General features: G+C 43.7%; 3 protein-coding genes across 14 annotated transcripts in view; all 3 read left to right on the forward strand.

The window, feature by feature from the left end:
* The window catches only part of c2cd2l (c2cd2 like), an 18,703-nt gene extending 8,672 nt beyond the window's left edge, over positions 1 to 10,031 (forward strand). For 2 of the 3 annotated variants that reach the window (XM_037979179.1, XM_017431904.3), the window contains 13 exons: positions 2,530 to 2,625; positions 2,941 to 3,060; positions 3,185 to 3,289; positions 3,771 to 3,884; positions 4,039 to 4,138; positions 4,230 to 4,356; positions 4,464 to 4,528; positions 4,765 to 4,886; positions 5,516 to 5,687; positions 5,766 to 5,867; positions 6,161 to 6,294; positions 6,899 to 7,112; positions 8,076 to 10,031. In XM_037979179.1, coding sequence (XP_037835107.1) covers positions 2,530 to 2,625; positions 2,941 to 3,060; positions 3,185 to 3,289; positions 3,771 to 3,884; positions 4,039 to 4,138; positions 4,230 to 4,356; positions 4,464 to 4,528; positions 4,765 to 4,886; positions 5,516 to 5,687; positions 5,766 to 5,867; positions 6,161 to 6,294; positions 6,899 to 7,112; positions 8,076 to 8,332 — 1,728 coding nt within the window. In that variant the 3' untranslated portion in view covers positions 8,333 to 10,031. The remainder of the gene's footprint in view (positions 1 to 2,529; positions 2,626 to 2,940; positions 3,061 to 3,184; positions 3,290 to 3,770; positions 3,885 to 4,038; positions 4,139 to 4,229; positions 4,357 to 4,463; positions 4,529 to 4,764; positions 4,887 to 5,515; positions 5,688 to 5,765; positions 5,868 to 6,160; positions 6,295 to 6,898; positions 7,113 to 8,075) is intronic. The other variant, XM_037979180.1, reaches the window with a different exon arrangement.
* Positions 10,032 to 10,589: 558 nt separating this feature from the next.
* On the forward strand, positions 10,590 to 11,399 carry LOC108245223 (histone H2AX). The gene has a single exon (XM_017431943.2). It carries the CDS (start codon positions 10,669 to 10,671, stop codon positions 11,095 to 11,097), a length of 429 nt encoding a protein of 142 aa, XP_017287432.1. The 5' UTR covers positions 10,590 to 10,668; the 3' UTR covers positions 11,098 to 11,399.
* A 2,144-nt stretch (positions 11,400 to 13,543) lies between these two features.
* phldb1a (pleckstrin homology-like domain, family B, member 1a) overlaps positions 13,544 to 25,401 on the forward strand; it is a 31,188-nt gene continuing 19,330 nt past the window's right edge. For 2 of the 10 annotated variants that reach the window (XM_037978918.1, XM_025009530.2), the window contains exons 1-6: positions 13,549 to 13,795; positions 13,967 to 14,151; positions 20,356 to 20,451; positions 21,132 to 21,255; positions 22,994 to 23,164; positions 24,094 to 24,219. In XM_037978918.1, coding sequence (XP_037834846.1) covers positions 14,080 to 14,151; positions 20,356 to 20,451; positions 21,132 to 21,255; positions 22,994 to 23,164; positions 24,094 to 24,219 — 589 coding nt within the window. In that variant the 5' untranslated portion in view covers positions 13,549 to 13,795; positions 13,967 to 14,079. Of the gene's footprint in view, positions 13,796 to 13,966; positions 14,152 to 16,325; positions 17,083 to 20,355; positions 20,452 to 21,131; positions 21,256 to 22,993; positions 23,165 to 24,093; positions 24,220 to 25,401 lie in introns of those variants that run through there. The other 8 variants (XM_025009527.2, XM_025009526.2, XM_025009529.2 and 5 more) reach the window with 8 other exon arrangements.

The following is a 25,401-nucleotide window of genomic DNA, read 5'->3' on the forward strand; positions in this document are numbered from 1 at the left end:
CCCCCCCCCCCCCCCCAAATCTGGATAACCTTTGAGAGCAGCAAGTGAAAATCTTCTGTGTCATCAAAGCATGGCTGATGGTTTTGATATTTTGCTTTTGTTGGCGAGTGCGTTCAGCTCTGTTAACCATCTACGCATGCTGTTGTCAAAGTCTACTCAGACAAGACCGGCCAACATTCACAGACCGCAGCTGACAACAACCAGGAAAGTTCTGTCAGTCCCATCCCTCCTTGTAATCATAACCATCATATTCATGAACCGGAGAGAATCCCTGAACTCACACACTGTCCAGATTTCTTCCACTAACAAACAGATAAATGAACGTTTTATTACCCAACAAAATTACCTTTTTATGGTGTCAGCCCGAGCTTCGGACGACACGGTAAAGGATTTATCAAAAAGGGTCATCAGAAGCCAGAGGGGTGGTGTATTTCTGGCTGACCCACATTCTTTACTGAGCCAGCTGGACCCAAGGGATGGGACGCTGACAAACCTGAAATGACACTACGAATGCCCCCAGGAGTCTCTCTCTGCTTACTTGCCCTTCACATTTGTACACACTCTGCTGAAAGTCACACGCACTGTGGCATGCAAATATTTGGGCGTCCCCACCAGAAAAATGCTGCTCGGGCAAAAATTCAAGTTTTAGCTGTACAGGATATTTACACAAACTGAGACTGCTGAGGAAATTAAATCCATATCTAAATCTAACAGCTTTTATAAATTTATGTTGAGGGACCCTCATGGGCAGGTAGTTGAATCCAATCCCTACAACAGGTTGAACTGAGAGCGAAACAAGCAGATTGTTGCAATGTTTTTTTCTTAATAAAGGGATCAAAATACACGTAAGAGTCCGATTAATGTGCTGAAATTAGTTTAATGCCAGTGTTGGTATAAGCATCTAATACTTCAATGTTGTCCTGATGAAGCTGTGGGACGTTTTATGCCACCCAGAACTAAAAAGACTATGAATTGGGCGTCATTGAAGTAACATTTAAGGTCATTCGGTCCTTGAATAAGAGGTCGAGCCATAGACTTGTCAGGAAATGACATCAGCGCCCTGTGGGAGAAACAACGGGCAACAAATCTGGACCCGAGCGTTCGTCTGGGTACATTTGAACTTGATCCATTTTGGCAGCGTGGCTGTTGTTTCCTAAAGTAATATATAAAAATAGTAAATTGTTTGGCACCCTAAAGAACCACAAATATTTGCCAGTTTGATTTTGTGTTGGATTTGGGGTGGTTTTGTTTGCTGTAAAGCTAATGTTGAAGACTCTGGCTATTATCAGTTTGTGTTCCCTGCGTGTCCTCTCATATTTTCTCTTTGTCAGCACTTTCTGTTTCGCTCTGATCACGCCTCTTTCATGTTTGCGTAACAACAGAGTTTCATCGCAAAGTGTTGTCCAGCTGCAGATTGAGAGGTCTAAACATCAAATTTCTCGCTCCGGATGTAGTGAATGGTCGGCCAGTTGTACGCCGTGGTCATGTGACGGTGGCGTCGGTCCACTCAGCCCATGTCAGCATGCGGCATTGCTTTTGGCTTCTTGCCTTTCTGGCAGGATCACCAACGCATGCACGCCAAGCCACGCATCACAAACTTTGTTATATCATCCTCCCACCTCTGCCCCCACCTCCGCTCAGGCGTTTGATACAGAACGGACCGAGCGGAACATATGTCTTAACAATGTGGGATTTGTTTCCTCTCACTTGTGTCTCCTGAGCCAATTAAAGATGTCCAGTTGAACACGGTGAGATTAGGCCACCAGCATTTCTGTGATCCCAGTGGGTCTTTTCTTAAAAGCTGAGGTCCTGATTCTTGTTGTGAGGGGCATCCTCCAGCTCTGACTCCCTCACAGTAAACGCTGCCTCGCTGTAAGCCTGACTAAGCATTGGCTGATGCCGTTTTGATCAGTTTTCTTGCAACGACCAAGGCGTGGGGGTTGTCCGAGCAGCTTTAATCAGTGCAAGTTTATTAAAAGGCAAACTACTGCTGCCATATCACAAAGACTCATATTATTTCCTCCTCACTACCCCTGGGATAAACATATGTTGTAATGTTTTTTTTTTTTTTTTGCCAATACCCTCAGGCACAATTCATCTGAGTCCACTAATCCAAAAAATCTGCCTGGGCTTTAATCATTTGTGCTCTGCGCTGTTTCGTTGGCAGCGGCATCTTTTTGCATCGGCATCGTGGCATTTTTATAAAAAGTCCCGATCGATGCAAAAGCATTTGGCATCAGATCACAATTTAGCTTTAAAAAAAAAGGAAGCTGTTGACTTGAGAAAAGGTTGACTCTTACATAATTGAAAGAGACTTTTTGGTTGAATGTAAAAAAAAAAAAAAGGGTTGCATGCCAGTGCACAGTTTAGCAGTTATTTCATCAGCCAGTTGAAGAAACCATGTGTATTACGTCTGACTGTTAGCAGGAGAGTACGAGGCAATGGACTGCAGAATCTATTATGTCATCCCCCTAGTGTGCTTCCGTTTTTTCTTATGTAATATTTAGGACGTTTTTCCTCCTCTTTCAGAGCTCCTTCCAGATCACGTTCGACAGCAGTCTCCAGTTCACTGCTGGCTCCGCCATAGAGAGCGTGACCTGCACTGACCAGTCACCGAATCGAATGGTAAGAAATCCCCTTAGTTCAAGCTCCACGCTGCAGATTTAACCAACCAAAAGTCTTTGACATTACAAAAAGCAAATGCTGGCTCCTATGATCTTGGGGATTTGTGTTCATGTTGTCTGATCATCTCACCACCAGCGTTTGAGTAAAGAGTCCCAAATGTGATGATTATTGCAGTTGTGATAACAATAACAAACAATCAGTTTAAGCCAGAAGGTTTTTTATCAAAGGACAGTTTGACCCGAGCTTCAGAAAGTTAGAAATGCAGAGAGCAACCAAAGATAATGTAGTATGATGACCCTCTTCTTTGTTTTGTAGGTTTTGCGCTGTAAATGTTGGGTGGACACCTTGACGTTCCCTGTGACGGTCACCCAGCAGTCAGCCGCTGCCGTTTCCATGGACACCTATCAGATCACTACAGCACCCGCGATGGCCGAGGTACCAAAGCACACCTCCGAAGTTTCAGTGACTTGTACGGAGAAAAGCATGGCTCCCAGAAAGGCTGTGCCGTTAACCTTCCATCTGCCTCTGCCTCTGACGTGTTGCCGTCTGTCTCCATCAGGTGGTGGTGCGCCTGGAGGAGGTGGAGGACGAGGGTCTGCTGATATCCTGGACTCTCTCCAAGCAGCCGTCGTTTTCTCTGACGGTGTCCCCGTGTAAACTGCAGGTGAGAGCATTCGACACGGGCGCAGATTAATCTGATATCCCTGCATTCAGGGGAACGTCTCCTTCCTAAAACCACCCAGTCTTTGCAAACCAACAAATCTGCATGCGTTCAGATAAACCTGCATGCAACATGAACGTGTATTTTCTGCTCGTGCTTTTGATTCTTTTAATAATCTGTCAACCCTCAACAATTTGCATGTGAGTCACTCTGCAGCCCTTTTAACTCATCATGAGTCAGGCAGGAATTTTCACTTTTGGGTTATAAGTGTGCGTTGCTCGTTTGTCTGACGCAACGAGAAAACAAATGATATAAAAAGCAAACAAACAATAGCTTTTGGGATGCAAACTTCTTTTACAAAATAGGGATGTAAAAGTCCAAGTTAGATTACAAGTAGATAATATCAGACCGAAATAATTGCTGAAAGCAGCTTTTTTTTTTAACGGTTAATTATTAAAATCTGTTCCTGTTTTTAACTTTAAAGTCCACTGAGGCTGAGGCAGACCTGGACATGATCAAAGGAATGATTGAGGACGCTCTTTTCAGCACTCAGCCAGCCATGGTCCTCAACCTAAAGACTTCTGCGCCCAATCGTTTGGTGAGGAACACGTTTTTAGCTCGGAGCAAATTAATTATCAGCTATTTTCTGCAACAAACAAATGCCAACGGGCTGAGTGCTGCTGTATTTAATAGATTATGGTCTTAAGCAGATTAAAAGTGAGCTCTGCCCTGTTGTCTCTGCACACCCCCAGTCCCCGATGGATCACCTCTCAGCGGGAGTGAACTCCGCATCCCACAGTGTCTTGGTGAGACGGCTCCTGCTCCGGCAGCTCAGCGTGACCTTAAATAAAGGTCAGATATTCTCGCTCGGCGTCTGATCGTTTCCGCGGTGCTTTCTGCTTAGTGAGCCGAGGTCTCACTGCCTCTCTGTGTGCTTTTTCAGGCCAGTGGTCCAAATCAGGGGAGCTTTGCTGTGTCCTGAGCCTGGACCAGCCCTCTGCAGAGAGGAAAACCCGCTTCCTGCCCACCAACCCCAGCGCTGCACTTGAATGGAATGAAGAAATTACTCTGTAAGGTGTCACTCATAAGCCTCGTTCTTAAAGCCACGAATTTAATTGTTTTCTTTTAGTTCTGAGTTTTCTTTGCTTTATATCTGACACATCTATTTTCTGTGAAGGGAGCTGGGCCCTGAAACCAAAGAGCTCAGAATCAGGCTCGTGGAGCGGAGCGGCACAAGGGAACGTAAGGAAAAGCTCAATACCAATTTGCTACTGGCTGCTGTCCACAAACCTGATCAGCAGCATCGTTTATATTGCTAAAGCAAAAACAGCCCGACCTAAAATGCACCGCTGGCAGACTCACTGTCATGATCTCCACCCAAAATAGCCTTTAATTATGTTATTTTTTTTTTTTTTAAAAGGGGGTGATTTACTCGTTTTCTTTTTTTGTGTGTGTGTCTGTGTGCTAAATCCTGATAGAGTTCCTACCGGGTCACGCCTCTGTCTCTTGGAACCTCCAAAGCAAAGTTCCCACTGGACAGCATGTTCTGTTCCTCAGCCCCGGTCATGGTTTAGCGCCCGACGCCACCATCACAGCCGAGGTGAGAGACGAGATCAGCTGCTTTTCTGCAAAACTCCAGGAAACAGCTTCTGAGCTTTTCTCAAAGTTTGTCCTTTTAACAAATTTAACAGAACTTTGCAACAGCATCACAGAGATCCTCTGTGTCAGAAACATGCAGCACAGCAGCTTCTTTAGATGACCATCTTTTTTTTTTCTAAAAGATAACATAACAGTTTTTTTCTCTAGGTAACAATGTGTTGGCATATCTGTTGTTTTCAACCTGTTAAATCATCTAAAAGCTAAGAGCTCCAGCTCCAAATGCCATTTTTAAACAAGGTGATCCAGTTATGTTTTCGGGAGCGTTTGTTTGTCTGTGCAGAAGATTACGCAAAAAGTAATGAACAGAGTTTGATCAAATTTCCGGGATACGTTGAGGTTGTCACAACAAACAAATGATTGAATTTTGATGGTGATCAGGATCACGATCTGGCTCCTAATGACCCTACGGCCTAGGCGAAGGTTTGCGTTCTTACAGTGATGTCATCACACCATGATGATGTCATCATTGATCAGTCCCATCATGGCATCACAATGAGAATGAGTCTTAGCGAAGGTTTCGCTTTCTGAATGCTTCTACTTTTTTTTTTCCTTCTGTTTTCACGCTGCCAGCTGCTGTACGTAGAAACCGAGGAGCTACGCAGTTCCCACAACGCTTTGCCGATCCGCTCCTCACTCACCCCGACCAAGAAAGTGGACGTGGACCGAACAGTCATGCCGGACGGAACCGTGGTCACCACCGTCACCACCGTTCAGTCTCGAGTCAAACTCGATCGCAGCCCAGGTAAACGAAGCCAGAAAAGACGGCGATGATGAACTTGTTCTTTTAACGCTGATTTCAAACGGCTGCGATGCCTTTCAGGCGATTCTCCCCTGTGTTCACCGTCAAAAGTGGAGATGAATGAAAAGAAAGCCACGGTTTTGTCTGACGACCGAGGAAGCAGCAGTAGCCCCAACCCGAGCAGTGAGTTCCAGACTGAAAACCAGACATTGCTTTTCAAAACAGATGCAAAGTAGGATTAGCAGCAAGCAGCAGTGGAATTCACTGTTTGGTACACTTAATTCTGTCCGGGCAGGTGCTTCTCCTCACAGACCTCACATAGTTCCTTTCAGAGTTAGTCACTTATACAAAAGACTTTAAAACACAAATGTAAATTTCATAAAGAGTTTGAAAAGTGTGTTTAGTGGTATAGCACTGATTTCCACGTTTTGTGGTGTTTTGTTTTTTTTTTAAATTAGTTTTTGTTTTTTGTTCAGGGAGCAGTCGCCTCTCTAACGGCCTGGATCCTGTTGCAGAGACGGCGATTCGGCAGCTGACAGAGTCTGCATCCAAAACGGCACGGAAGACGCCGACAAAAAGAAGCACACTAATCATCTCCGGCGTGTCAAAGGTCAGAGAAAGGACACCGTGTCCTGCTGAATTTGTCCCGCCGTCGATGTGCAGCAACATAAGTAATGGACTGTTTCCTCTTCGCCTTTTAGACACACGCCACCTTTGTTTCTTCCACTCACTTCTTTTAGATGTGTTAACTTAAGGCCCAGTTACTGTTTTTCTGTCAGAGAGAAATGGATCGCATGCTTAGCTGCTAGCCACAAAACGAATAATGGAAGAAATCTCAAAATCTGTGTCTGAGTACGGAGCCTTTGAGCTCCACTAGGAATATAAAAAGTAATGACATGGAGCCAGGCAATATAAGCGGGATCTAAATTTAGTCCACAATCACAACCCCCCGTTGGACCACTTTATATCAGGATGAGAGTCTTCTGACCTGATTTTTGCCTGAAAATCTGGAGAAATCCTGAGTTTGGACAAAGTCAGTTCACTTGACACAGATTTACTGGAATTATCAGCCTCTGTTAGGTTAAAATTATAAATACTGACAGTTTTGAGAGTGTGTAATGTGAGTGCATTCACATTCCCTGCATGTATTCAGATAGATCTGCTGTAACGCCCCGTGTTTTCAGTGACACACGTCCCCCTTTGATTCTGACCAGATTCCACTCGGTGAAGATCACTGCGCTTTGTCGAGCGGCTACGCGGCAGCCATGGACGCCGCCGTGCACGGCAACCACTACAGGGCGGGGCATCACCAGGACCCGGATGAAACCACACCCTCTGACGTGTCGGAGCGCCCGTCCGTGGATGATGTGGAATCCGATACCGGCTCCGCTGGTGCCTTGGAAACCCGCAGCCTGAAGGACCACAAAGGTAACGCGTGCTCGCAGACCGCTGACTGTGATGTCAGGCTGTCAGAAGTAAATTGTTAAGCTGCTGCTGTTGTTGTTGTTGGCACACAAAATGCAACAATTTAAATATTCATTTTTCAAATTGGGAGAATCCCGTTTCTGTCCCTAAAGCATAAATTGAATAATACATTTTATTCATTCAAAATAGGTTCTGTTGCCTTTTTGCTTTGTCGGTGAAATTTAATTCACCGTTTAAAAGCAAACACAGACTGCATAGTCTTACATAACACTGACTTGAGTTTAAAGTTGGCTTCTTTATGAGCAGTGTAACAGTGACTGAGCTGATACTGCCCTCTGGAGGCTGTAATGTGTCATGGTTGGAAAGATATTCATCCTTTGTAGGATTCTTTCTACACTGTTACCTCACAGCCTAGAATTTAAATAGATTTTTAATCTTTTTATAAATAAGAATTATATACAAAGAAGTACTGATTTAAAAAAAATACAGATTATCATAATTGAATGGGGGAAAACCTGTTTGAAATTGCATATTTATTATATACATATATAACATTTGACACTTCGGTTGCCGAAAGGTGGACCTCGTTTAGCTAATTATGTGGCTTCTGAAAGTAATTGTTGGGATGAATACATGTCCTCACACCACTTCTCAGTTTTATATTTTAGAATTATTTTATTCAGGTGTTTATTTTGTGTGGAATCATGACCTATAATCTATATAAAAATCCATGTCCAGATTTTAAGGCAACAAAACAGAAAGATTACCAAGTGGGTGAATACTTTTGTAACCTGTACAGATCCCAATCTTAAGTGTTTTTTTAAGTAGACATGATTTGTGCTTATAAGTTAATATCGAAGTGGCAAAGGGTCGATGTCATAAAAACAGTTATTTATTTAGTAGGCAGGGACTAGATGGATGTAATTTCCCTGAAATCTGTTTTGCGCTCCTTTCTGCTTTCTGTAGTGGGCTTTCTCCAGAGCGGCTCGAAGCTGTTGTTCCGCAGAAAGCGCCGAGAGAAGGAGCCCTGCCTCAGCCACTCCCACGAGGACATCTCCAACCTGGGCAACAACTTTGCCGCGCCGGCTGCGAGCAGCGACCGCAAGAAGTCCGGCAGCTTCTCGCGCCGTCTCATCAAGCGCTTCTCCTTCCGCTCGTCCGGCAAATCGAAAGGCAAAGCCGCCGCCGCCACGAACGGAGGAGCGAACTCTGTGGAGAACTGATCGCGGCCGAGAGGCTCGCTGGAGCTGGAGAAGGGATCGCGAGCTGAGCTCGAGTCTGATCGCTGGCGAGCCGAACGCTCACCGTCTTTAGACGAGGATGCCGCTGGGAGGGATCCTCTGTAATGCACCTTCACCGCAGGAGTCATCCCTGAATTAAAAACAAGACAAGGAACTTTTATTTTCTATGAAGAGAAAAAGAAATGAGCTGCTCCGTGAGAAGAAGGGAGTCACTATGACGAAACACTTTGTGCACAGTTTGAACACAAAGACTGGTGGTGGAAATAATCTTAAACAGTTTAATGATGGAAAAGCACTTTGGACTGCTGGGTTTTCTTTTCTTTTCTTTGTTTTTTTTTTTTTTTTTTGTAACAGCACATGTAAACTTTTCTTGGTTGTAAAAAGATAATTTATTATTCCACGTGATTTATTAAAAAAAATGTGCTATTTATTTCATCTCGCCAAAACAAGTCGTCCTAGCCACGTTGCACTGTAAAATAGTGACATTGGCATTCTTTTCTATGCAAATGTAATTTTGAAGACCTAATTTAAGTAAGTTAAGATAAATCTATCGGTTGAGCTGTGCTGTGCAGTTGTAATTGCTTTGAAAATGTTGTTTCATGTTTTATCTTCTAAAGAAATCACAAGGGAGGGTTTAGTTATAGTAGTTTTTGTGTAATGAAGTTAACTTTCTGTGGAATATCATAGCTGCAGTTTGCTTTCGACAATTCAGTCAGCCAGCATCTTTCAGACTTCTTACGTCGGGCAATAAGTTCAAAACAAATCAGAAAATATCAGCGTTTAAATCCCATCAGGTTCTGCCGACTTGCCGCCGATAGAGACGACACTAATGTTTTTAATGCTTCAGGAGACGAAGCTGTTTTAAAAGAAATGCTGCTGGTCAGTTCGTGAGCGCGCAGCAGACGCTCAGGTCAGGCAGCGTCCTGAGGAAAAGCCGTTTGTTGGCGTGAAGGGACTGCACTCAGGGCTGGAAATTCAATTATCGGCAACTAAACGTGTAAAACCTGCTGCATCTATTAAAGCCTAATAGAACCAATATCTACAAACTGTACATACATTGTTTTTATTAGTTGTGAACATTTCGAGTGACTGCAATAATTTATTCAACCTTTTACGTTCTTTCGGATCAGTTGAAAGGAGGTAAGTTAGGAGCCGCTGCTGTCTTAATGTGCTGTACGAAACGACGACTAATTGACCACGCAAAAGAACAAAAGCACTTCCCTTTCTGAAAGCTCGCTGAGAGAATGCACACATGCTGTCTGTAGATGTGACCGCAAGGGGAAACGGAGTGGCTGCAAAATTAAAGACCCCAGTTTTACTGACCTCCGCCAAGGAGGTGTACATTTTGTGCAGCGTTTTGTTTGTTTGCATACAAGATGACTAAAAAAGTAATTAACAGATTTTCATTAATTTTTCAGGAAATGCTGAGGTTGTCACAAAGAACAAATGATTTTGGTGGTGATCGGGCTCACGATCTGGCTCCGCCAGCTCTTTTTTTTTTTCTAGACCCTATGGCCTCTCAGAGTTCCTCAACATACAGTGATGACATCACATGATGATGATGTCATCATTGATTAGTCCCATCAAATTATATGGATAATGGAGGTTTGCGCTCTCCGAGTGCTTCTAGTTTTTAAAAAAAATATGTAATTTATTGCAAATAAATTATTTTTCAAGCAGTTCTGTTGTTTGTGCACTTTGCTTTATTATTCTGTCTGAAAGAAAACTATGCTTATCGAGCTGCCTGGGGTGAACCAAATTTAAATTAATGTCTAAAATAAATAAAATGGCTTTCTAAACATTTATCTAAGGTATAATTATGTAAACGTGTATGAGTTTTTCAGAGTCATATTTATAGGCCTGCTCGATATAGAAGATAACCACCCCCAGTGGTAATATGCTGAATTATGAAAACAGTATAAACTAGAAGCTATAGGAGACCGGAAACCTCCCCCTAGGTAGTTTGACTTTATTTTTATGCAGTTGGCGCCCAAAACTTTAAAGCTGGAGGGAAGATACTCGATTGGTGTCTTTCTTCATGTGACCCATTAGAAAAGTAAACAACCAATCGTGTTTGTTCACTCTCCGAGCCTCTACACGATTGGGTTACGGCAAGAACCGCTCAGCCAATTGTCACTCACTTCCTGTTTCCTTTGGCCACTACAGCCAATCAAATGAGAGCGTTTAACTCCAACGTCCAATCAGAGTTTAGGGCGGGACAAACAGAGGGGTTTATATCCAGGTCGTCCATTTGTTTCTTCCTCATTTTCCTACAAGCAGACTTTTTAACTCCTTGCATCAAAGAACTCGTCTCAACTATGTCTGGAAGGGGTAAAACCGGAGCAAAGGCCCGGGCCAAGGCTAAGACCCGTAGCTCCCGCGCCGGCCTCCAGTTCCCCGTGGGCCGCGTCCACCGTCTCCTCCGCAAAGGTAACTACGCCGAGCGAGTAGGCGCCGGAGCCCCGGTGTACCTGGCCGCCGTCCTCGAGTACCTGACGGCCGAGATCCTGGAGTTGGCCGGCAACGCCGCCAGGGACAACAAGAAGACCCGCATCATCCCCCGCCACCTGCAGCTGGCCGTCCGCAACGACGAGGAGCTCAACAAGCTGCTCGGCGGCGTGACCATCGCTCAGGGCGGCGTGCTGCCCAACATCCAGGCCGTCCTCCTGCCCAAGAAGACCGGCCAGTCCGCTCCGAGCTCCGGCAAGGCGGGGAAGAAGGCCTCCTCTCAGTCTCAGGAGTACTAGCCCGCCGGCTAACAACTGTGAACCCAAAAGGCCCTTTTAAGGGCCACCTACTCATCGAAAGAGCAATTTTCCTGTTTACAGCAGTTAACTCTTTTTCTTTTTAGTAAAAGACACTTTACGTTGGGTCTGAAGTAGCTGAGTCTTATTCAGCTTATGTAAATCAATTTCCTTTGAGTTGTGTACTATGGTCACTGACTGCAGCTTTCTTCAAGCTGATGGACAAAACGACAACATTTGAATGACAAATTTGTCTTAAGCATTTGCCTACTCTAATATGTGAAATAAAACTCCTTTTCAGTTTATTTAGTTTTGGTTTCTTTTACTTTGAGTTTGCACTTTATTCAATCTAGAAGACGCAGCTTTGGTATAAACCTAATTTAAAGTTGAAACCGTCCCTCTCAAAGTAGGTTTCTTGAGGACCTGCCAAGCTGTGTTGCATTGGTTTTACAAACTAAAACGAGCTTAAAGCTGTATGATTGTTCGGGATGTCTATATGGGTGACCTGAAAGCAGTTTGTGTGGTTGAACCCTACATAACGGTTGTTTCTGCATGTCCTTCCAGGTGTTTCCTTATTTTCTTTTACGCATGAAGAAACAAATAGGAGCGCCCCACTAAACCAACACAAAGATTAAATGAGCGTTTCTATCGTGTGGAAGGTGAATTTAAAAGCTTTTATCGTTTGTGAAGGTGCCCAAAAGTAGGTTCACAATACAAATTAAAATTATAACTGGTGATTTGTACAAGGAGGGGAGGAAATGCAGGTTTACAGCATCGTTCAAGAGGTTTAAACCACATTTTTAATGTTTTGTTTTTTTTTTGTTTTTTTTTTAGACAAATTCACTTATTTTCACTCCTAACCTTGAAGCCATATTCTGTGGTGTTTTTGTGCTTTAAAAACTGGACAAAGTTTTGAGCCTAAATAACTTCTGAGCAGATGATTTGAAAGTCTCATCATTAAGAAAAGAAATGACAGATGCTTCATCCAGTTCAACACTTTGGTGTTTGTGATGTTTTACATTAGAAGCTCTTTTGGAATCACTGTGGTGGTTTAAAACATGATTTTCTCTGTCGGGCAGAGTTGTATTATTTTACAGGTTTGACTACACAAATGTGAAGTGCCTAAAGATTGATTTAAAAATAGTTTTTTGCTCAGTTAAGATGCTAAGATTCATCTCTTGAGTTCAGGAGTCTTTTTATTTCCTAATGACTCATAAGTCAAAGGCTTTATAAACGGAAATGTCTCATCGGTAAATAACAGGTACTGGACTAAAAATGAGCGGGGAAGAAACTTTAAAATGGCACAACAATAATGCAGCCCTGTTGTCTTGGTTCCCATAAAATCCACTGACTGAGCCAGTTGGTCTCACTCAGATTTTCTTATGTTTCATATATCTTGAAGCAGTATTAATATGAGGATGGTGAAGGATAAAAGTACAAGACCCATGATCGCTGTGGTTGTTTTTTTTTTTTGTTTGTTTTGTGACAACCTCAACATTTCCTGACAATTTCATCCAAATCCCATCATTTTTTAATCAAGTAATCTTGTGTACAAACAAATGCTACGGAAAGCATAAACCTCCTCTGCGGATGTCAATGAGGGACGACTCGAGAGGTTCTGTCTTACTGAAAGGGAACAGTACTGTGCAAAAGTCCTGAGTTGCCATTTCAACGTGGCAGAATGATGTTGGGGAATGCTGTTCACTGGTTTGGCCACCAGGGGTCAGTCTTTGTGTTCAGCCGTCTGTTTCTATTGAATACCAGCTGAAGACAGCTTAGGTTGCTCCCATAGAGGAGCATTTTAAAACCCCAGAGATGAGTGTGTCAAGACTTCTGAACCCCCCCCCCCACACACACACACACACACACCTGAGGACCCAGCTGCACATCTGACGGACATGTTTCACATGCATGTGTGGCACTTCAGAGATGCACAGCTGAAGTCACCTTTCAGCAGGGGGGAGAGCGCACAGATATTTCTGTGTTATCAGCTGGAAAAGGAAAAAAAAAACAAAACAAAAGAGGCAACATGACGCAACAAGTCTGAACTGAGCCCAGGACAGGCTGAACCAATTACCCGGGCCCTGATGACGTGTCCAACGCCAACATCCAGCCAAGTCCAGATGGTCCTCAGAGGCTGGGTTATTTATAATTTTCTAAACTGTTTGCCTCAAAATAAAAAAAAGGAAAAAAAAGAAAAGAAGCCTGGCTCCGTGGAAGCAAAGTATTTTAGGTGGTTAACAGACATTTTATGATACTATTATAACCTCATGCATAAAGCAGAGAAATGAGGTCAAAACAGCATCATGGGACAAAACTAAGCGAAACCGCCTTTTATTTTTTCCCTTTAAAATTCAACTTTTAAAGAAGCGTTTAGCTCAGCCCCTCTTGGAGAGGACCTTCAGGTCTGAGCTGGTGTGTGGGAAACGCAGGGGTGAGGGGACAGAACGTGTCCACTTCAACGGGAAGAGGAATCAGAAGGGCAGGGCTGCAGAGAGAGGGGTGGACCTGGCAGGGACATGAGAGGAGACACACCAGAGCACTCACTTTGAAAGTCACTCAGCAGCAGAGAAGAGAGAGAGAGAGACAACATTGGGAGACTTTTTTTGCGTGAGACGCTCTGGGAAGATGCCTCATCCTGTGGTTTTATCCTCTGGACTGAATCCATCCATGAAAAAGGAAATGTTCTTCGCCAGTTTGGGTAATGAGAAACAGAAACGTTTGCTTGGCGGTGTGTGTGTGTCTGTGTGTGTGTTTTGTAGAGATATAAAATGATAACGGGGCCCTCATCTGACTCAGTTGGACCGGAGTGTTTACATTCTTCATCATCGGTGTTTTAACTTTACGTGACTGTCTGTAACATTTCCTTCAGAAGCAGCTTGTTAGTGGAACCCGAGGAGCAGGTGGACGTCACCTGGTTACAGTTTGTGAATGAGCACTTGAACGAGAGACCCGGCCGCCTTTGGGGCTTCGGGGCGTCGACTAATGAGCTGTAGTGGAATTACAGGGAGGAGAGGTGTCACCCTGAAGGGACAGGGAGGTGCAATGCGCGCCAGAGTGAGTATATTTGTGTCTGAAAAGTCTAAAAGGTAGAAAAACTTAGTTGTAAAAGTGTGTGATTGAGTGTGTGTGCACGTAGCTGTGAGAAGGTGGCGTGGGCAGACGTCACACAGGAATCGGTGCATCTGTTCAGTGAATTAATTAGAGAAGAAATGAAGCGTATTTGATGATTTTATGTTTAGTTTTTTTCTTCTTTTTTTTTGGTCCAGTTGGTCTTCCGCCTTATCGGAGCAGCATTGGGCTGAAAAACCTGTGTGCACTGTCACTTCAGGATGGAGGAAACCTTCCAATGTTAAGAAAAAAAGAGGGAGACACACAAAGCAGAGGTTTAAAGTAGCTTAAACGTGTTTACACAGCTGATTACCTCCTTCCACTGAAAGGCTACAGAAGTTAGACGAAAATACAAAAATGGCTCCAACTCATGTAATTAAACAGACTTTGAGCTAAAGTTTGGTGTGGTAGTAGCTGAGAGTCATTCATGTTGCATATGCTGAACTCGTCATCTTGTGAGCTCACATGAGATTGATTTTATCGGGGTTTTTTTTCCAAGGCTTAACTAAAACAGCTGTAGCTCAGACATTTCTCATTATAAGATGTTTTTAGTCTAAAACGATATGCATTCCTTTAAGGAGTACTGCGACTTTAATCTGTTTCTGTTTTAAAGGGGGGGAATAAAGAGATTATTTCTGATTATGTTGCAATGCTTGGGCATTTTGAAACTAAGTAATGCCCTTGGAACACCTTCAGATGTGTAACTTCGCTCTCCTTCCTCCTGCAGGACGGTCGGTTTTGTCCTGAGTCCAACTTCTTATGCAGCATATTTTCTATTCAGGTCGTCCTCAGAGCAAAGATCGTGTCATTTCAAAGGGTGGTGTTTGTGAACTGTTGACTGAGAGCTTTCATTTAAAGCGAGGAAGTCTCTGTTTTCCCAGGAGGACAGATGAGCAGTAGCCTGGTTCTGCTCAGCTTCCAAACAGCCTGAAAGTGAGTTGTTTTCTCTGAAGGAAAACCTTTGGCGTAACTGTTGCTGCCATCCGCCGCTCTGCTGTGATCACCTGTCTGCTGTGATCTGCAGCCACCCTGCAGAGGCCTGAAGGTGTCTGCTCTTCGCTTTTACGACTTAGCAACAAGCTGCACAAACTGACCCATCTAAAGCTTTACCTCTTCTTTCCAAATCACAGTTTGCACCATGCTCCTCCACACTTTAAAACACAAAGCACATTCTGCAGGAACTGCACAGACAGTCAACCTCAGTCTCATCACAGCACCCAGGTCAAACCTTAGGCTAATGTCAGACACACATATATATATATATATTAACAACTGGACAGATTTGAATGAAACTCTCAGACAGTAATTATTAGATGGACGTCTGCAACTGATTACATTTCGATATCAACTTGAAGTAATATGGCACAGCTACAGCTAATTTAACTCAGCCAATGAAGACATGACTTTAACTCGGTTAATTTTGCAGATATTGAGCTATAATTGGATGAGGCAGTCGCAGAAAGTCACCCTAAACACGTGAAATCGCTTGTTTAAAACTGTGGCACGAAAGGCGTCAGGCGATATGCATTCCTTCAAGGAATGCTAGGCTTTTCATTCTGATAAGTACTGCCAGCTGCAGCTTTTATATTTTTTAAAAGAAGAAAAAAAAGCTAAATATTTCTATTTATGTTTCTATTTCCTCGCAGTAATGCAGCTGCCAAGTTTGGAATGAAAAGTTGACAAGAACAGCAGATAAGACACATGAAGGCAAACAGTTGCAGCTGTGTTTTCTTCTTCTACCGTCTCAGGGTTTTTTTTTTTGCCTGAAACTGCACACCGTGTACCGCCATCCTGTTTTTTTTTTTTAAATATCTGGTCTGTTTCCTTATTTAGTGTAGACGGACTGCCATAATGACTAATCCACAACCAAAAGCACCTTTTAAAAGTTCCTCCGCAGCGTCGCTCAGGAGAACTGACTCACGGCGCGGGGCCTCTCTGCAGACTTTACGAGTCCATCTGGTTACTTAGCTGCCTCTGTTTGTTTGTTATTGTTTCCCTCCGTGAGTCATCATCTGCTTCCACCCCCCCCCCACACACACACACACACAACCCCCCTCGACCATGGGAAAAGCCTTCAGAGATCAATAGTGGAGGCTTTTCTCCCACTTTCTTCCTCTCTCAGCATTTGTCTGCGAGCCAAACACGGCTCCCTGTGGGACGTCTGAAGAGATGCTCACATGTGCTTCGCTCACTTCCTGTGGTGCTCCTCGGCTGCATCGTTACAAACACACGGAGAGGAGAGGCTCATTTTTTATCAGACAGTGTTCCAGCGGATTTTCCAGAGTGAAAAATACCCCCCTTTTCCCCCCCTCTTTCTCTCGGCAGTTTGCTCCATCAAAGAGCTCCGAGCAGGAAGTGAGAGGACCTGAGGTCTGTTCCACCTCCTTACTCCTACACCCCATGTTCCTCTCGTGGATCAGACCGAGGACACGCTCCCTGACTATCTGCTGTGGACAGTTTGAAACTTTCGAAACAGTGGAAGTCTTGCAGGAGGGGCTGCAGCCTAAAGGGACCCCCCCCCCTCCTCCCCTGTGAGATAGGATGTTTTGCAGCATGTTGTTTATCTGCCAAATAAAGAAAGGCAATCAATAAACGGGAAATCTGAGAATGTTTTGGAGGGGCAGTGCCGATGCAGGGTCCCACACACACGCACGCACACACACACACACACCTTCTGCAGCTGGTAGGATGTAATTCTGCACCGGGGATGGGGAGGAGAACTGACTGGGAGCAGGGAAAGAGCAGAGAAACTCAGCGTGTGAATGAATAATTACATAAAACAAGCAAGCATCAGGACACAGGGAATAATGTGGACGCTGGTTTTTCTTCAGACATGGATCCCGGCTGCTGTCTGGACTCGGTCACAGTGAATAGATGGTAAGGGCTGCATGCCTCTGAGAAAAGTCAACTAAATCAGGCCGTCCGGAAAGCGTCGCTACAACTCTGACGCTGAACAAATCCTCCCCCCCCCCCCCCCCCCGAGCTTTTCAAAAGTTTCTAAAGGAGCGTCTTCCTCCGTTTTTGTCACCGTTTGCTCCCGGCAGGAGTCTTTAAAAGTAGCAGTCCAGACTGTGGAGCTGGCAGTATCTATTTTCAGAAGCTCATGGCAACTCTGAAGGGCATAGCTGCCCCCGTAATGACAGGTTAGAGTGCGAGGCCCTGCATTTGGAAGCATTAAAACTGCTCTCCAGCCCTGGGTGTGTACGCTTGAAATCATTGAGGTTTGTCGGGAGCGAATGTGTGTGTGTGTGTGTGAGAGAGAGTAAAGCAGACAGAGACACATTACCCTGCCTCCTCTCCAGCCCTGTGTCTGAGTCTGAAAGAGGGCCCGTGTTGACAGGCTGACAGAGGAGGCGTCAGGGCTCCAGTGTCACAGCAGAACAGAGGGAACGCTCTGTTCTCCGCGACGCCGGCTCCTCCGAGGCTCACACAGTAAACACGATTGTGAGATATGTGCGGTTTCGCCCGGCCGCCCTGTCTGGAGTGACATCAGACGCCAGCTGACGAACGCCCTTTTGTCTCATGAACTAAACTTAGAGAACACAAACCCCAGGATGGTTTTTTTTTTGCTATTTTTGTAGGAATTTGAATAGATAAGTGGTAACATCGAACACCTATTTATTCATGATGCACCGGTTATGAGAAGGAATGAGCCTCTGACTGGAGGGTGGCAAAGAATGGTCTAATGATTGATTTAAGGGTGACAATGCTTGACATTGAAGCATCCTAATTGCTCTTATTCTACTATTATTCTGTTGTTCTTTCCTGTCTGTCGTGGGTTTTGCTTTGCTACTCCTCCCTCAGCTTTAAATAAAATCCCTGACAAAACATGCAGCTCAGTTGGGTCTAGTGGACCAAAATTTGCAAAGATAGTTAAAAAAAAAATCCCCCATACACAACAATGGAATTTGGACAAAAATGAGAAAACCTGGCCCTCTTTAAAGCTCTACAACTAGGGCGTACTTCACCGTAGAAATGTCATTCAAAGTTTAAACGGCTCACAAAAAGTTGGATTTTATATAACTGAACTGGCATTTTGGTATTTTTAATGGTTTTTACACAATCACTATAGAAGTTCTATGATTTTTAAAAACTGTACTACAAAATGTTCAGCTTCAAATAATGATGCTGTTGAATTCTTACAAAATGTTTGCAAACAGCTTAGTCTTACTGCCATAACCTTTGCACTTCTTATACAAAACGTAGGCAGTTTTGTCTTCTTTTACCCAGTGTGTCTCTCACTGCTATGGGATTTGCGTTTTCAGCCCAAATCTGCCCCGAGTACCAAGTGTGCACATCCAAACTCAGGATTTGTGTCAAAACTAGAAGCAAAGTGTCTTTTTTTAACTTGTCACATCTATTACATAAAACACTGCAGAAACATAAAAATCGCCGTGTGTGATAACCAAGCGCTTCTGTTTGAGGCTTAATTTCTACTCTGCTTTCTTGCCTGCATCTCTTTGGGTTTACCGTCAGGGACTGAGAGAAACAGGTGCGTGGTTACCATGGTGACCCTAATGAGCCAGCTTTAACTTTTCTTTCTCTCTTTACACTTTTTATACGGTGTATACATCCAAACGTAGGCATTTCGCCGCCTTTAATCACTGCAAAATGAAGTCCCAAATTACTGTTGGGCCCCACAGAGGAAAGTTAATTTATGGACAGTAGCTTCACTGACACCTCCTTGAATTTTTCTTCAGAAATGTTCTAGTTTGACGTGATATTTAAAGAAGCACTTTATGGCGATGAGACGTGCGTCCTAGTAAGACACCGTGCCAAAACTCTTCGGAGCTCTAACCGAACAATCAAACATTATCAGCGAGTTTAACTTTTTAGGGACAGACAAAACAGACACAAGGTAGGAGCCATGTTGTGTCTAATCTGCGTCTCCCGGGATCCAGAGATGACAGCGATAGTGAAAGGCAGAACGCCGCGTTGCGTCATCCGGGCCTCTTCTGTTCCTGTGTGACTGTGCCAGGCGTGGCTGCCGTTTTCGTCCCCGTCTGATGTGGACGTGATGCCTCGACAGCTGAAGCTAATCTCCTGCGTCTGCCTGCGAACGCGGTGTGTTCGTACGGTCTGCGCCTGAGTCACAGTGACTCAGAGGGGTCAGGGGAAGCAGCCGTCTGACCCCGAGGTCACACTCTCTGCAGGACATAAAACTCTAATAAATACGGTGTTCCTGTTGTGTGAATCCTGACTCAGCACATGTTTGTGTTCTTATGCTACTTTCAGCTTTGAACCAGCCTTTCTCTGCTTTTAGCTTCTAGCTAGGTTTCTTCCACTTTTAGCTTCAGTGAGCCAGGGTTTGCTTCTTTTAGCTTGCCTTCTGCTACTCGTACTTTTTAGTTAGCATTTCGTCAAAAAGGCAAATAGGAGACATATGGGTGCAGTTAGAGAGGACATGGAGGTAGTTAGAGTGAGGACAGAGGACACAGAGGACAGAGTTAGCTGGAGGAGGAGGACTCCCTGTGGAGACCGAGAAAAGCCAAAAGAAGAAGTTAGCATTTGGTCACTTTTGGCTTTTAGCTAGCCTAACCTTACCTTTAGTTTTTAACTATTGTTTGGCTACTTTCAGCTTTTAGCTTGTCTTTTGCTTCTTTTAACTTTTAGCTAGTTGTTTGCTACTTTTATCTAGCCTTTTCCTGCTATTACATTTTAATTTTCCCATTGTTACTTTTAGCTAGCTTTTTGCTACTTTTAGCTTTAGCTAGCCTTTTGTTACTTTCAGCTTTTAACTACCTTTTTTTTTTTGCTTCTTTTGACTTTTAGCTATTGTCTCAGCTACTGCTCTGCTTCTTTTAGTTTTAATGACTCAGTTTCAGCTTTTTTTTAACAAATCAGACATTCAGCATTTAGCGTTCACGCTGCAGTTTAGCAGAAAATGACGTTTTTCTAGTTGCATTTGGCTGTCAGATTCGTTCCGTTTGTTCTCTAAAATCTTGAAGGGCTGAGGCTCAGACCAATGTGGGTTTGTCCAGAGTTCTGGAGAAACAATTACTCTGTATAGTGGTTTGGTCACATGGGTGTATAACTGGGGCAGATGAGTTTCTAAGGAAAGCACTGTTCCTATTGTAGTACAGCAGTATTCCCAGTGCTCCCATTCATGGCCTGATGCATTTTGTGTGTGTGTGTGTGTGTGTGCTTCAGGATCTACACGTGTCAGACTCTGACCATCCTGCCGACATGGACCGAGCGAACAGGAACAAGGTGGAACACGAGCGTCAAACACACCAGGTCCTGCAGGTGAGCCAGTCCACTTCACTTATCATTCACAGACGATTCAGCTGAGATGTCCTCAATTATAGCTGATTTTATTAGCTGCAGCATCGGCTGTGAGTCATCTGAGCTGCTCCTACTGTATCAGGAAGGGCACATTTGGATATTTCCAGCAAATATTACTTCATATTATTTAACTGTTTGGTTACAGAGGTGTGTTTTGATCTGCCTACTTCAAAGTTTTAGTCGAGTATCTTTATATTTTTAACAAATAAGGGTTTTAGAGTGTTCAGGCTGTGCAGACAAATACCTGAACTGATCACAGATTATACAAAATGAAGCTACTATGAGTATCTAATTAAAGGTATTTTTGTACTTGAAAATGTTGGTGCACTATCAGGAATGATTTCTTTTTTTCATTCCTCTTTTAAAGGGAGCTGCCTGTGTTTTCAGCTTCTATATTCTTCCCTGTGAAACCATTGATTATTAATTTATTATTATGTTTGCCTTTAATGAAAGAAAGTTCACGCCTCGCTGTCTCACATCGTTTACAACTCTGCAAAAAATCCTTTAACAACTCGCAGTAAAGATGAGTTTTAGTGACGATTTCCCTGAGAACTATAAGTCAAACTGTACTGTCGGCACAAAGTAAACGTGAAGTAAATTAATCTTTTAATGATCACATAATGATGGGTTTCTTCTGCCAGAACACTCCTTTAGACCTGATTGAAACAGGCAAGTCCCTGAAAGTCCAGGCGGAGCGCCCCCACCTGGTGAGTTTGGGAAGTGGACGCCTGAGCACAGCCATCACTTTGCTGCCACTGCTGGAAGGTGTGTAAACTTTACAATATATCCTCTTTTTTTGTTTGCTTGCTTGTTTTTTGGGTGGGGGGCTGTGGGGATATGTGGATCCTGTACTTTTACATCTGTGGCTTGGTTGAAAAAGGAGCATCTCCTGACAACTGATGCAGTAATATCAGGAAGCTAGTTGTGCTAAAATGTAAAAACAACCAAACTATTTACTTAAACTGTCGCTAACAGCTCCTTAAACACTAAAATATAAAGGGTAAAAAAAACATATAACTGCTGATATTGTAGAAATGTGGATTTTCTGCAAAAATGCAGTGAGTGGGGAGTAAAGATGAAACGTTAAAGCTAAAAAAAAAACACTTGGTAAAAGCTAAAAGTAGCAAAAGGCTGGATAAAACTTAAATAGCAGAACAGTAATTAAACACTTTAAAGTAGCTTAAGAGAACAAAAATAGAGCCGATATTCTGAAGCAGATTTTAAAGAAAACATTGGTTTTGAAGGAATTGAAGAAATCTCAATGGAGAAAATATTTGTAAATAAAGTTATATATTTTGAAAAAAGGCAACAAGTTACAAAAACCAAACATAGCAGCCCTCTCCTGAATGAGCCGAACGTTTCATCATATGAAAGACTACAATAACCCAAAGTATTCAGACGTGCAGTTGTAGTCTGCCAAACAACAACAACAACAACAACAAAAAACTACTGAAAAATAAACAACAACAAAAAAAAAACTACTGAAAAATAAAAAAAAAACAGGACAGCAATAACAGAAACAATAACACTGGTGGAACATTAAAGAGATAATTCATACATTTTAAGGTGAGGTTCTGTGGAAAGGTTGTGAACAGTTAATATCTTACCTGTTGTAGACAGCTCTTAGACCAATCCCCTTTAAAGAAGTAGAGTTTAAATAGGTTGACAAGCTAACGCCTAATCTGTTAGCTCGTCTGTTATAACTTTCCCACAGAACTCCTTAAGTCTAAAGAGCTGAAGTTTCCATTTATTTGTTCGGATGGGATGGGATCGCCCAGAACAAAAAACTTCACCTGAGTTTTCCACTCAGCTCCAACCGCTCTGTTCGTTGTCTCACGTTTGTATGACCGCAGTTTTAAGAGCTGCTCCTAATCAGGACATTGAACTTTATTTTTGACGCTGTACTGAGGCTCCAAGTATTCTAGTCGTGGATATATAGCACATGTGATCGATGCTATCAGCAATAAATACACAGACGCTTTCACAAGGGTAGGATTAAAGCTGAGCGGATTTATAAACAGCACAAGTTGTCAAGACTGATGCGCTGACAGCTGATGTTTCGTTACCCTCTAAGCTTGCTGGTCCTCAGGCTGAGACGCAGTTGCAGCTGCACGCCTGCCTGCGAGCCGCAGGCGCCGTTTGTCTCGCAGTGGGCATCAACATCTCTGAGGCGGAGCAGGGAGAAGGGCGCGACAGGGGGTGGCTGTCTTTCAGTAAATAAATAGCACTTCTCTTGTTCTCAGAAAGCGGTGGAACGTGGCTAAATATCATATTACAGTAAAGTAAAATTAGGCCCTAATGTGCCCCGTTCCTTCGCCGCCCCGGCACATCTTTGAGGCTCACACCTGTTCTTTTAAGACTCGTCCACAGATTGTGTTTGTCCTGTGTGGCCCTGACCTCTGAGATCACGTCGCACAGACCTAAAAATACTTCCAGGTTCAAGGCACTTTCCAGGAATCGATGGGGAAATGTTTTTTTATATATATATTTATATGATTTGCAGGGAGAACAACTCTGGGCAGCGATGGGACAGACATCCCCCTGCAGGGTCCAGGCATCGCCCCTCAGCACTGCTACATCGAAAACCAGGCAGGCAGCATCACCTTGCACCCACGTGGAAACCAGTGCTCCGTGGACGGGATCCCCGTTACTAAACCCTACCGCCTCACGCAAGGTACCACCATCACAAGCCTGTTAGATACAAGCGTTAATGCATTAACTAGAGACAAGGCTAGTGGAAACATGTCATGGCTTTACAGCACCGCAGCAGGGCCCGTGTCCTTCCTGTGGCTTCCTGTGGCGTCTTAACCATAAAACAGTAACAGTCCCGCCCCCTCAGCCCCCCTCAGCCCCAGCAGCTCCAGCAGGATGTCATTTGAAGCCGGTGTGTGTGTGGAGACGGCAGCTGCTGGAGAAGAACACTTCAGGCTTTGTCTTATTTACAGGACAATGATGACGCTTCGACCGAAACAGCCTGCTAATGGAGGAAGCTCTTTCTAGGGAGGGAAGTAGGGGCGCTCTGGACTCTAAGGGGTTTAAATAGTTGTTAAGCTTCCTGTGGAACATCTGCAGCTGGAAACAAAACTTCAGCGGGCGACTCTCAGGCTAGAAATTCTTTAAAGGCCCTTTGAGATGAGGTGAAATCACGAGAAGGTAATTTTTGTTTACTGATCAGTTACGCGCACTTTTACCTACTTATTTCCGTCTGTTGTTTGAGAGGATGCATTCAAACGTCAGCAATGATTTAATGGGAAGAAATCTGTTGTTTTCAACATTTCCATACTTTCACATAAAATGTTTAAACTCCAAACCAAGTGAATTAATAATCTGAATGATTTCAACTCGTTGCTTCTAATGTATTGTTGATTTTGTGCAGCTAATTAAAAAAAAAAAACAGCATAAATGGGGTTTTTAAAATGTGTGTATTAATGCAGAGGCTGCAGCCAGAAGAAAACATGAGGAATAAGCGCTGCTTTGCTGAACTAATATTTCTGAATTAGTTAAATTGCAGAACGAACGGACGGGGAAAGTTGCTTTTTGAAGCTGGCGAACAATAAACATACGACATATGAGCGATGCATACCTGCTCTTCTTTGTCTGCAGGGTGCATGCTGTGTTTCGGTCAGTCAGCCTTTTTCCGCTTCAACCACCCGGAGGAGGCTCAGAGGATGAAGAGCATGCTGCCCGGTGGGAGCCTCAGACCCAACGCCACCAAACTGCTCCCCTCAGGTAAAACAACAAAACCCAAGGCGATGCAACGAGCCCGTCCACATCTATTCTAACTCCGTGTTGAACGCTTCCGCTCATCCAGAAATAACTCCCCTTGTAACAACTGTGTGTGTTCAAAATGTTGCACAGACGTCTCAGTGGCTATTCTGGGCAAAGCAAATACTCTGGTCACACAAAACTCTTTAGATTCCTCCTTTTGTAAACAAACAAACCAAAGGTTTCAGGCTCGCGTTGAGCAGCAGCTGTTGCAGCCGTTTAGTTTGCAGGGTTTGACTTTACGGCTTTACGACAGCGAGCTGGACAGATGCTTTTAAAAGGACAGCTCGGATCTTTTGAGAAAGGTTAAACATTTAATTTCTTGCTTAGTTAAATTTCGTCTGGACTGATGAGCTGATGGCTGAACCACTCAGTCTCAAATGTTTCCATCGGATCATACAAACACTGTTTTTATAAACCTTTTTATACTGATTTTCCTGACAGATGTGTCCGGGCTGCGTCGATAGTGCCACAGCTAGCTGCTGTTGCTGCTATTTGCACTTGCAAATATCCTCATAACTCTGTTTAATTTAACAGTCTGTCGTGAAACTGATGGTTATAAAAGGAACGGCTGTGAGTTCTATGAGACTGGAGTTGTTTTAAGATGACAGGAATCCACTTTAGACTAATCCAATCAGAGTGAAACTCCAAACTGAGGTCGTTCAAAGAGCTATCTGCAACAGGTAAGATGTTAACTGTTCATACGTAGCCATTCTACAGAACTCCACTTGGAAAGCTCACAAGTCAAAAAAACAGAATCTATATTTGCTGAATTTGGCCCTTTTTTCTTCCTCACCTCTGGCCTGGATAATAAAGTTCAGTTATCATCGTTGTACTTGACTGGGTGCAGAAATAGCTTGTTCGGGACTAATTATCAGCGGCCTACATTGTGATCTACATTTTCACTCAGTGTGGTGACCTCATTGTGTTGTAATCTTTGCCTCCAGTTTTTTTTTTTTTTTTGGTAAGCTCTTGTAGTAAGAGTAATGCGATTCTGGCCCTCTGCCCAGTGTAACTGCTGTGATATTTAGGAGCCATTCTCCTGTGACCTTATTAGTTTGGCTGTCAGGGCCTGAACAGTAAGAGCTGCCACACCCTGCCCATAGTGTTTCGCCCACTCTTTCCTGACCAAACCCTGATTCCATC

The sequence above is a fragment of the Kryptolebias marmoratus genome, linkage group LG13, assembly GCF_001649575.2.
Source record: "Kryptolebias marmoratus isolate JLee-2015 linkage group LG13, ASM164957v2, whole genome shotgun sequence".
NCBI lineage: Eukaryota > Metazoa > Chordata > Actinopteri > Cyprinodontiformes > Rivulidae > Kryptolebias > Kryptolebias marmoratus.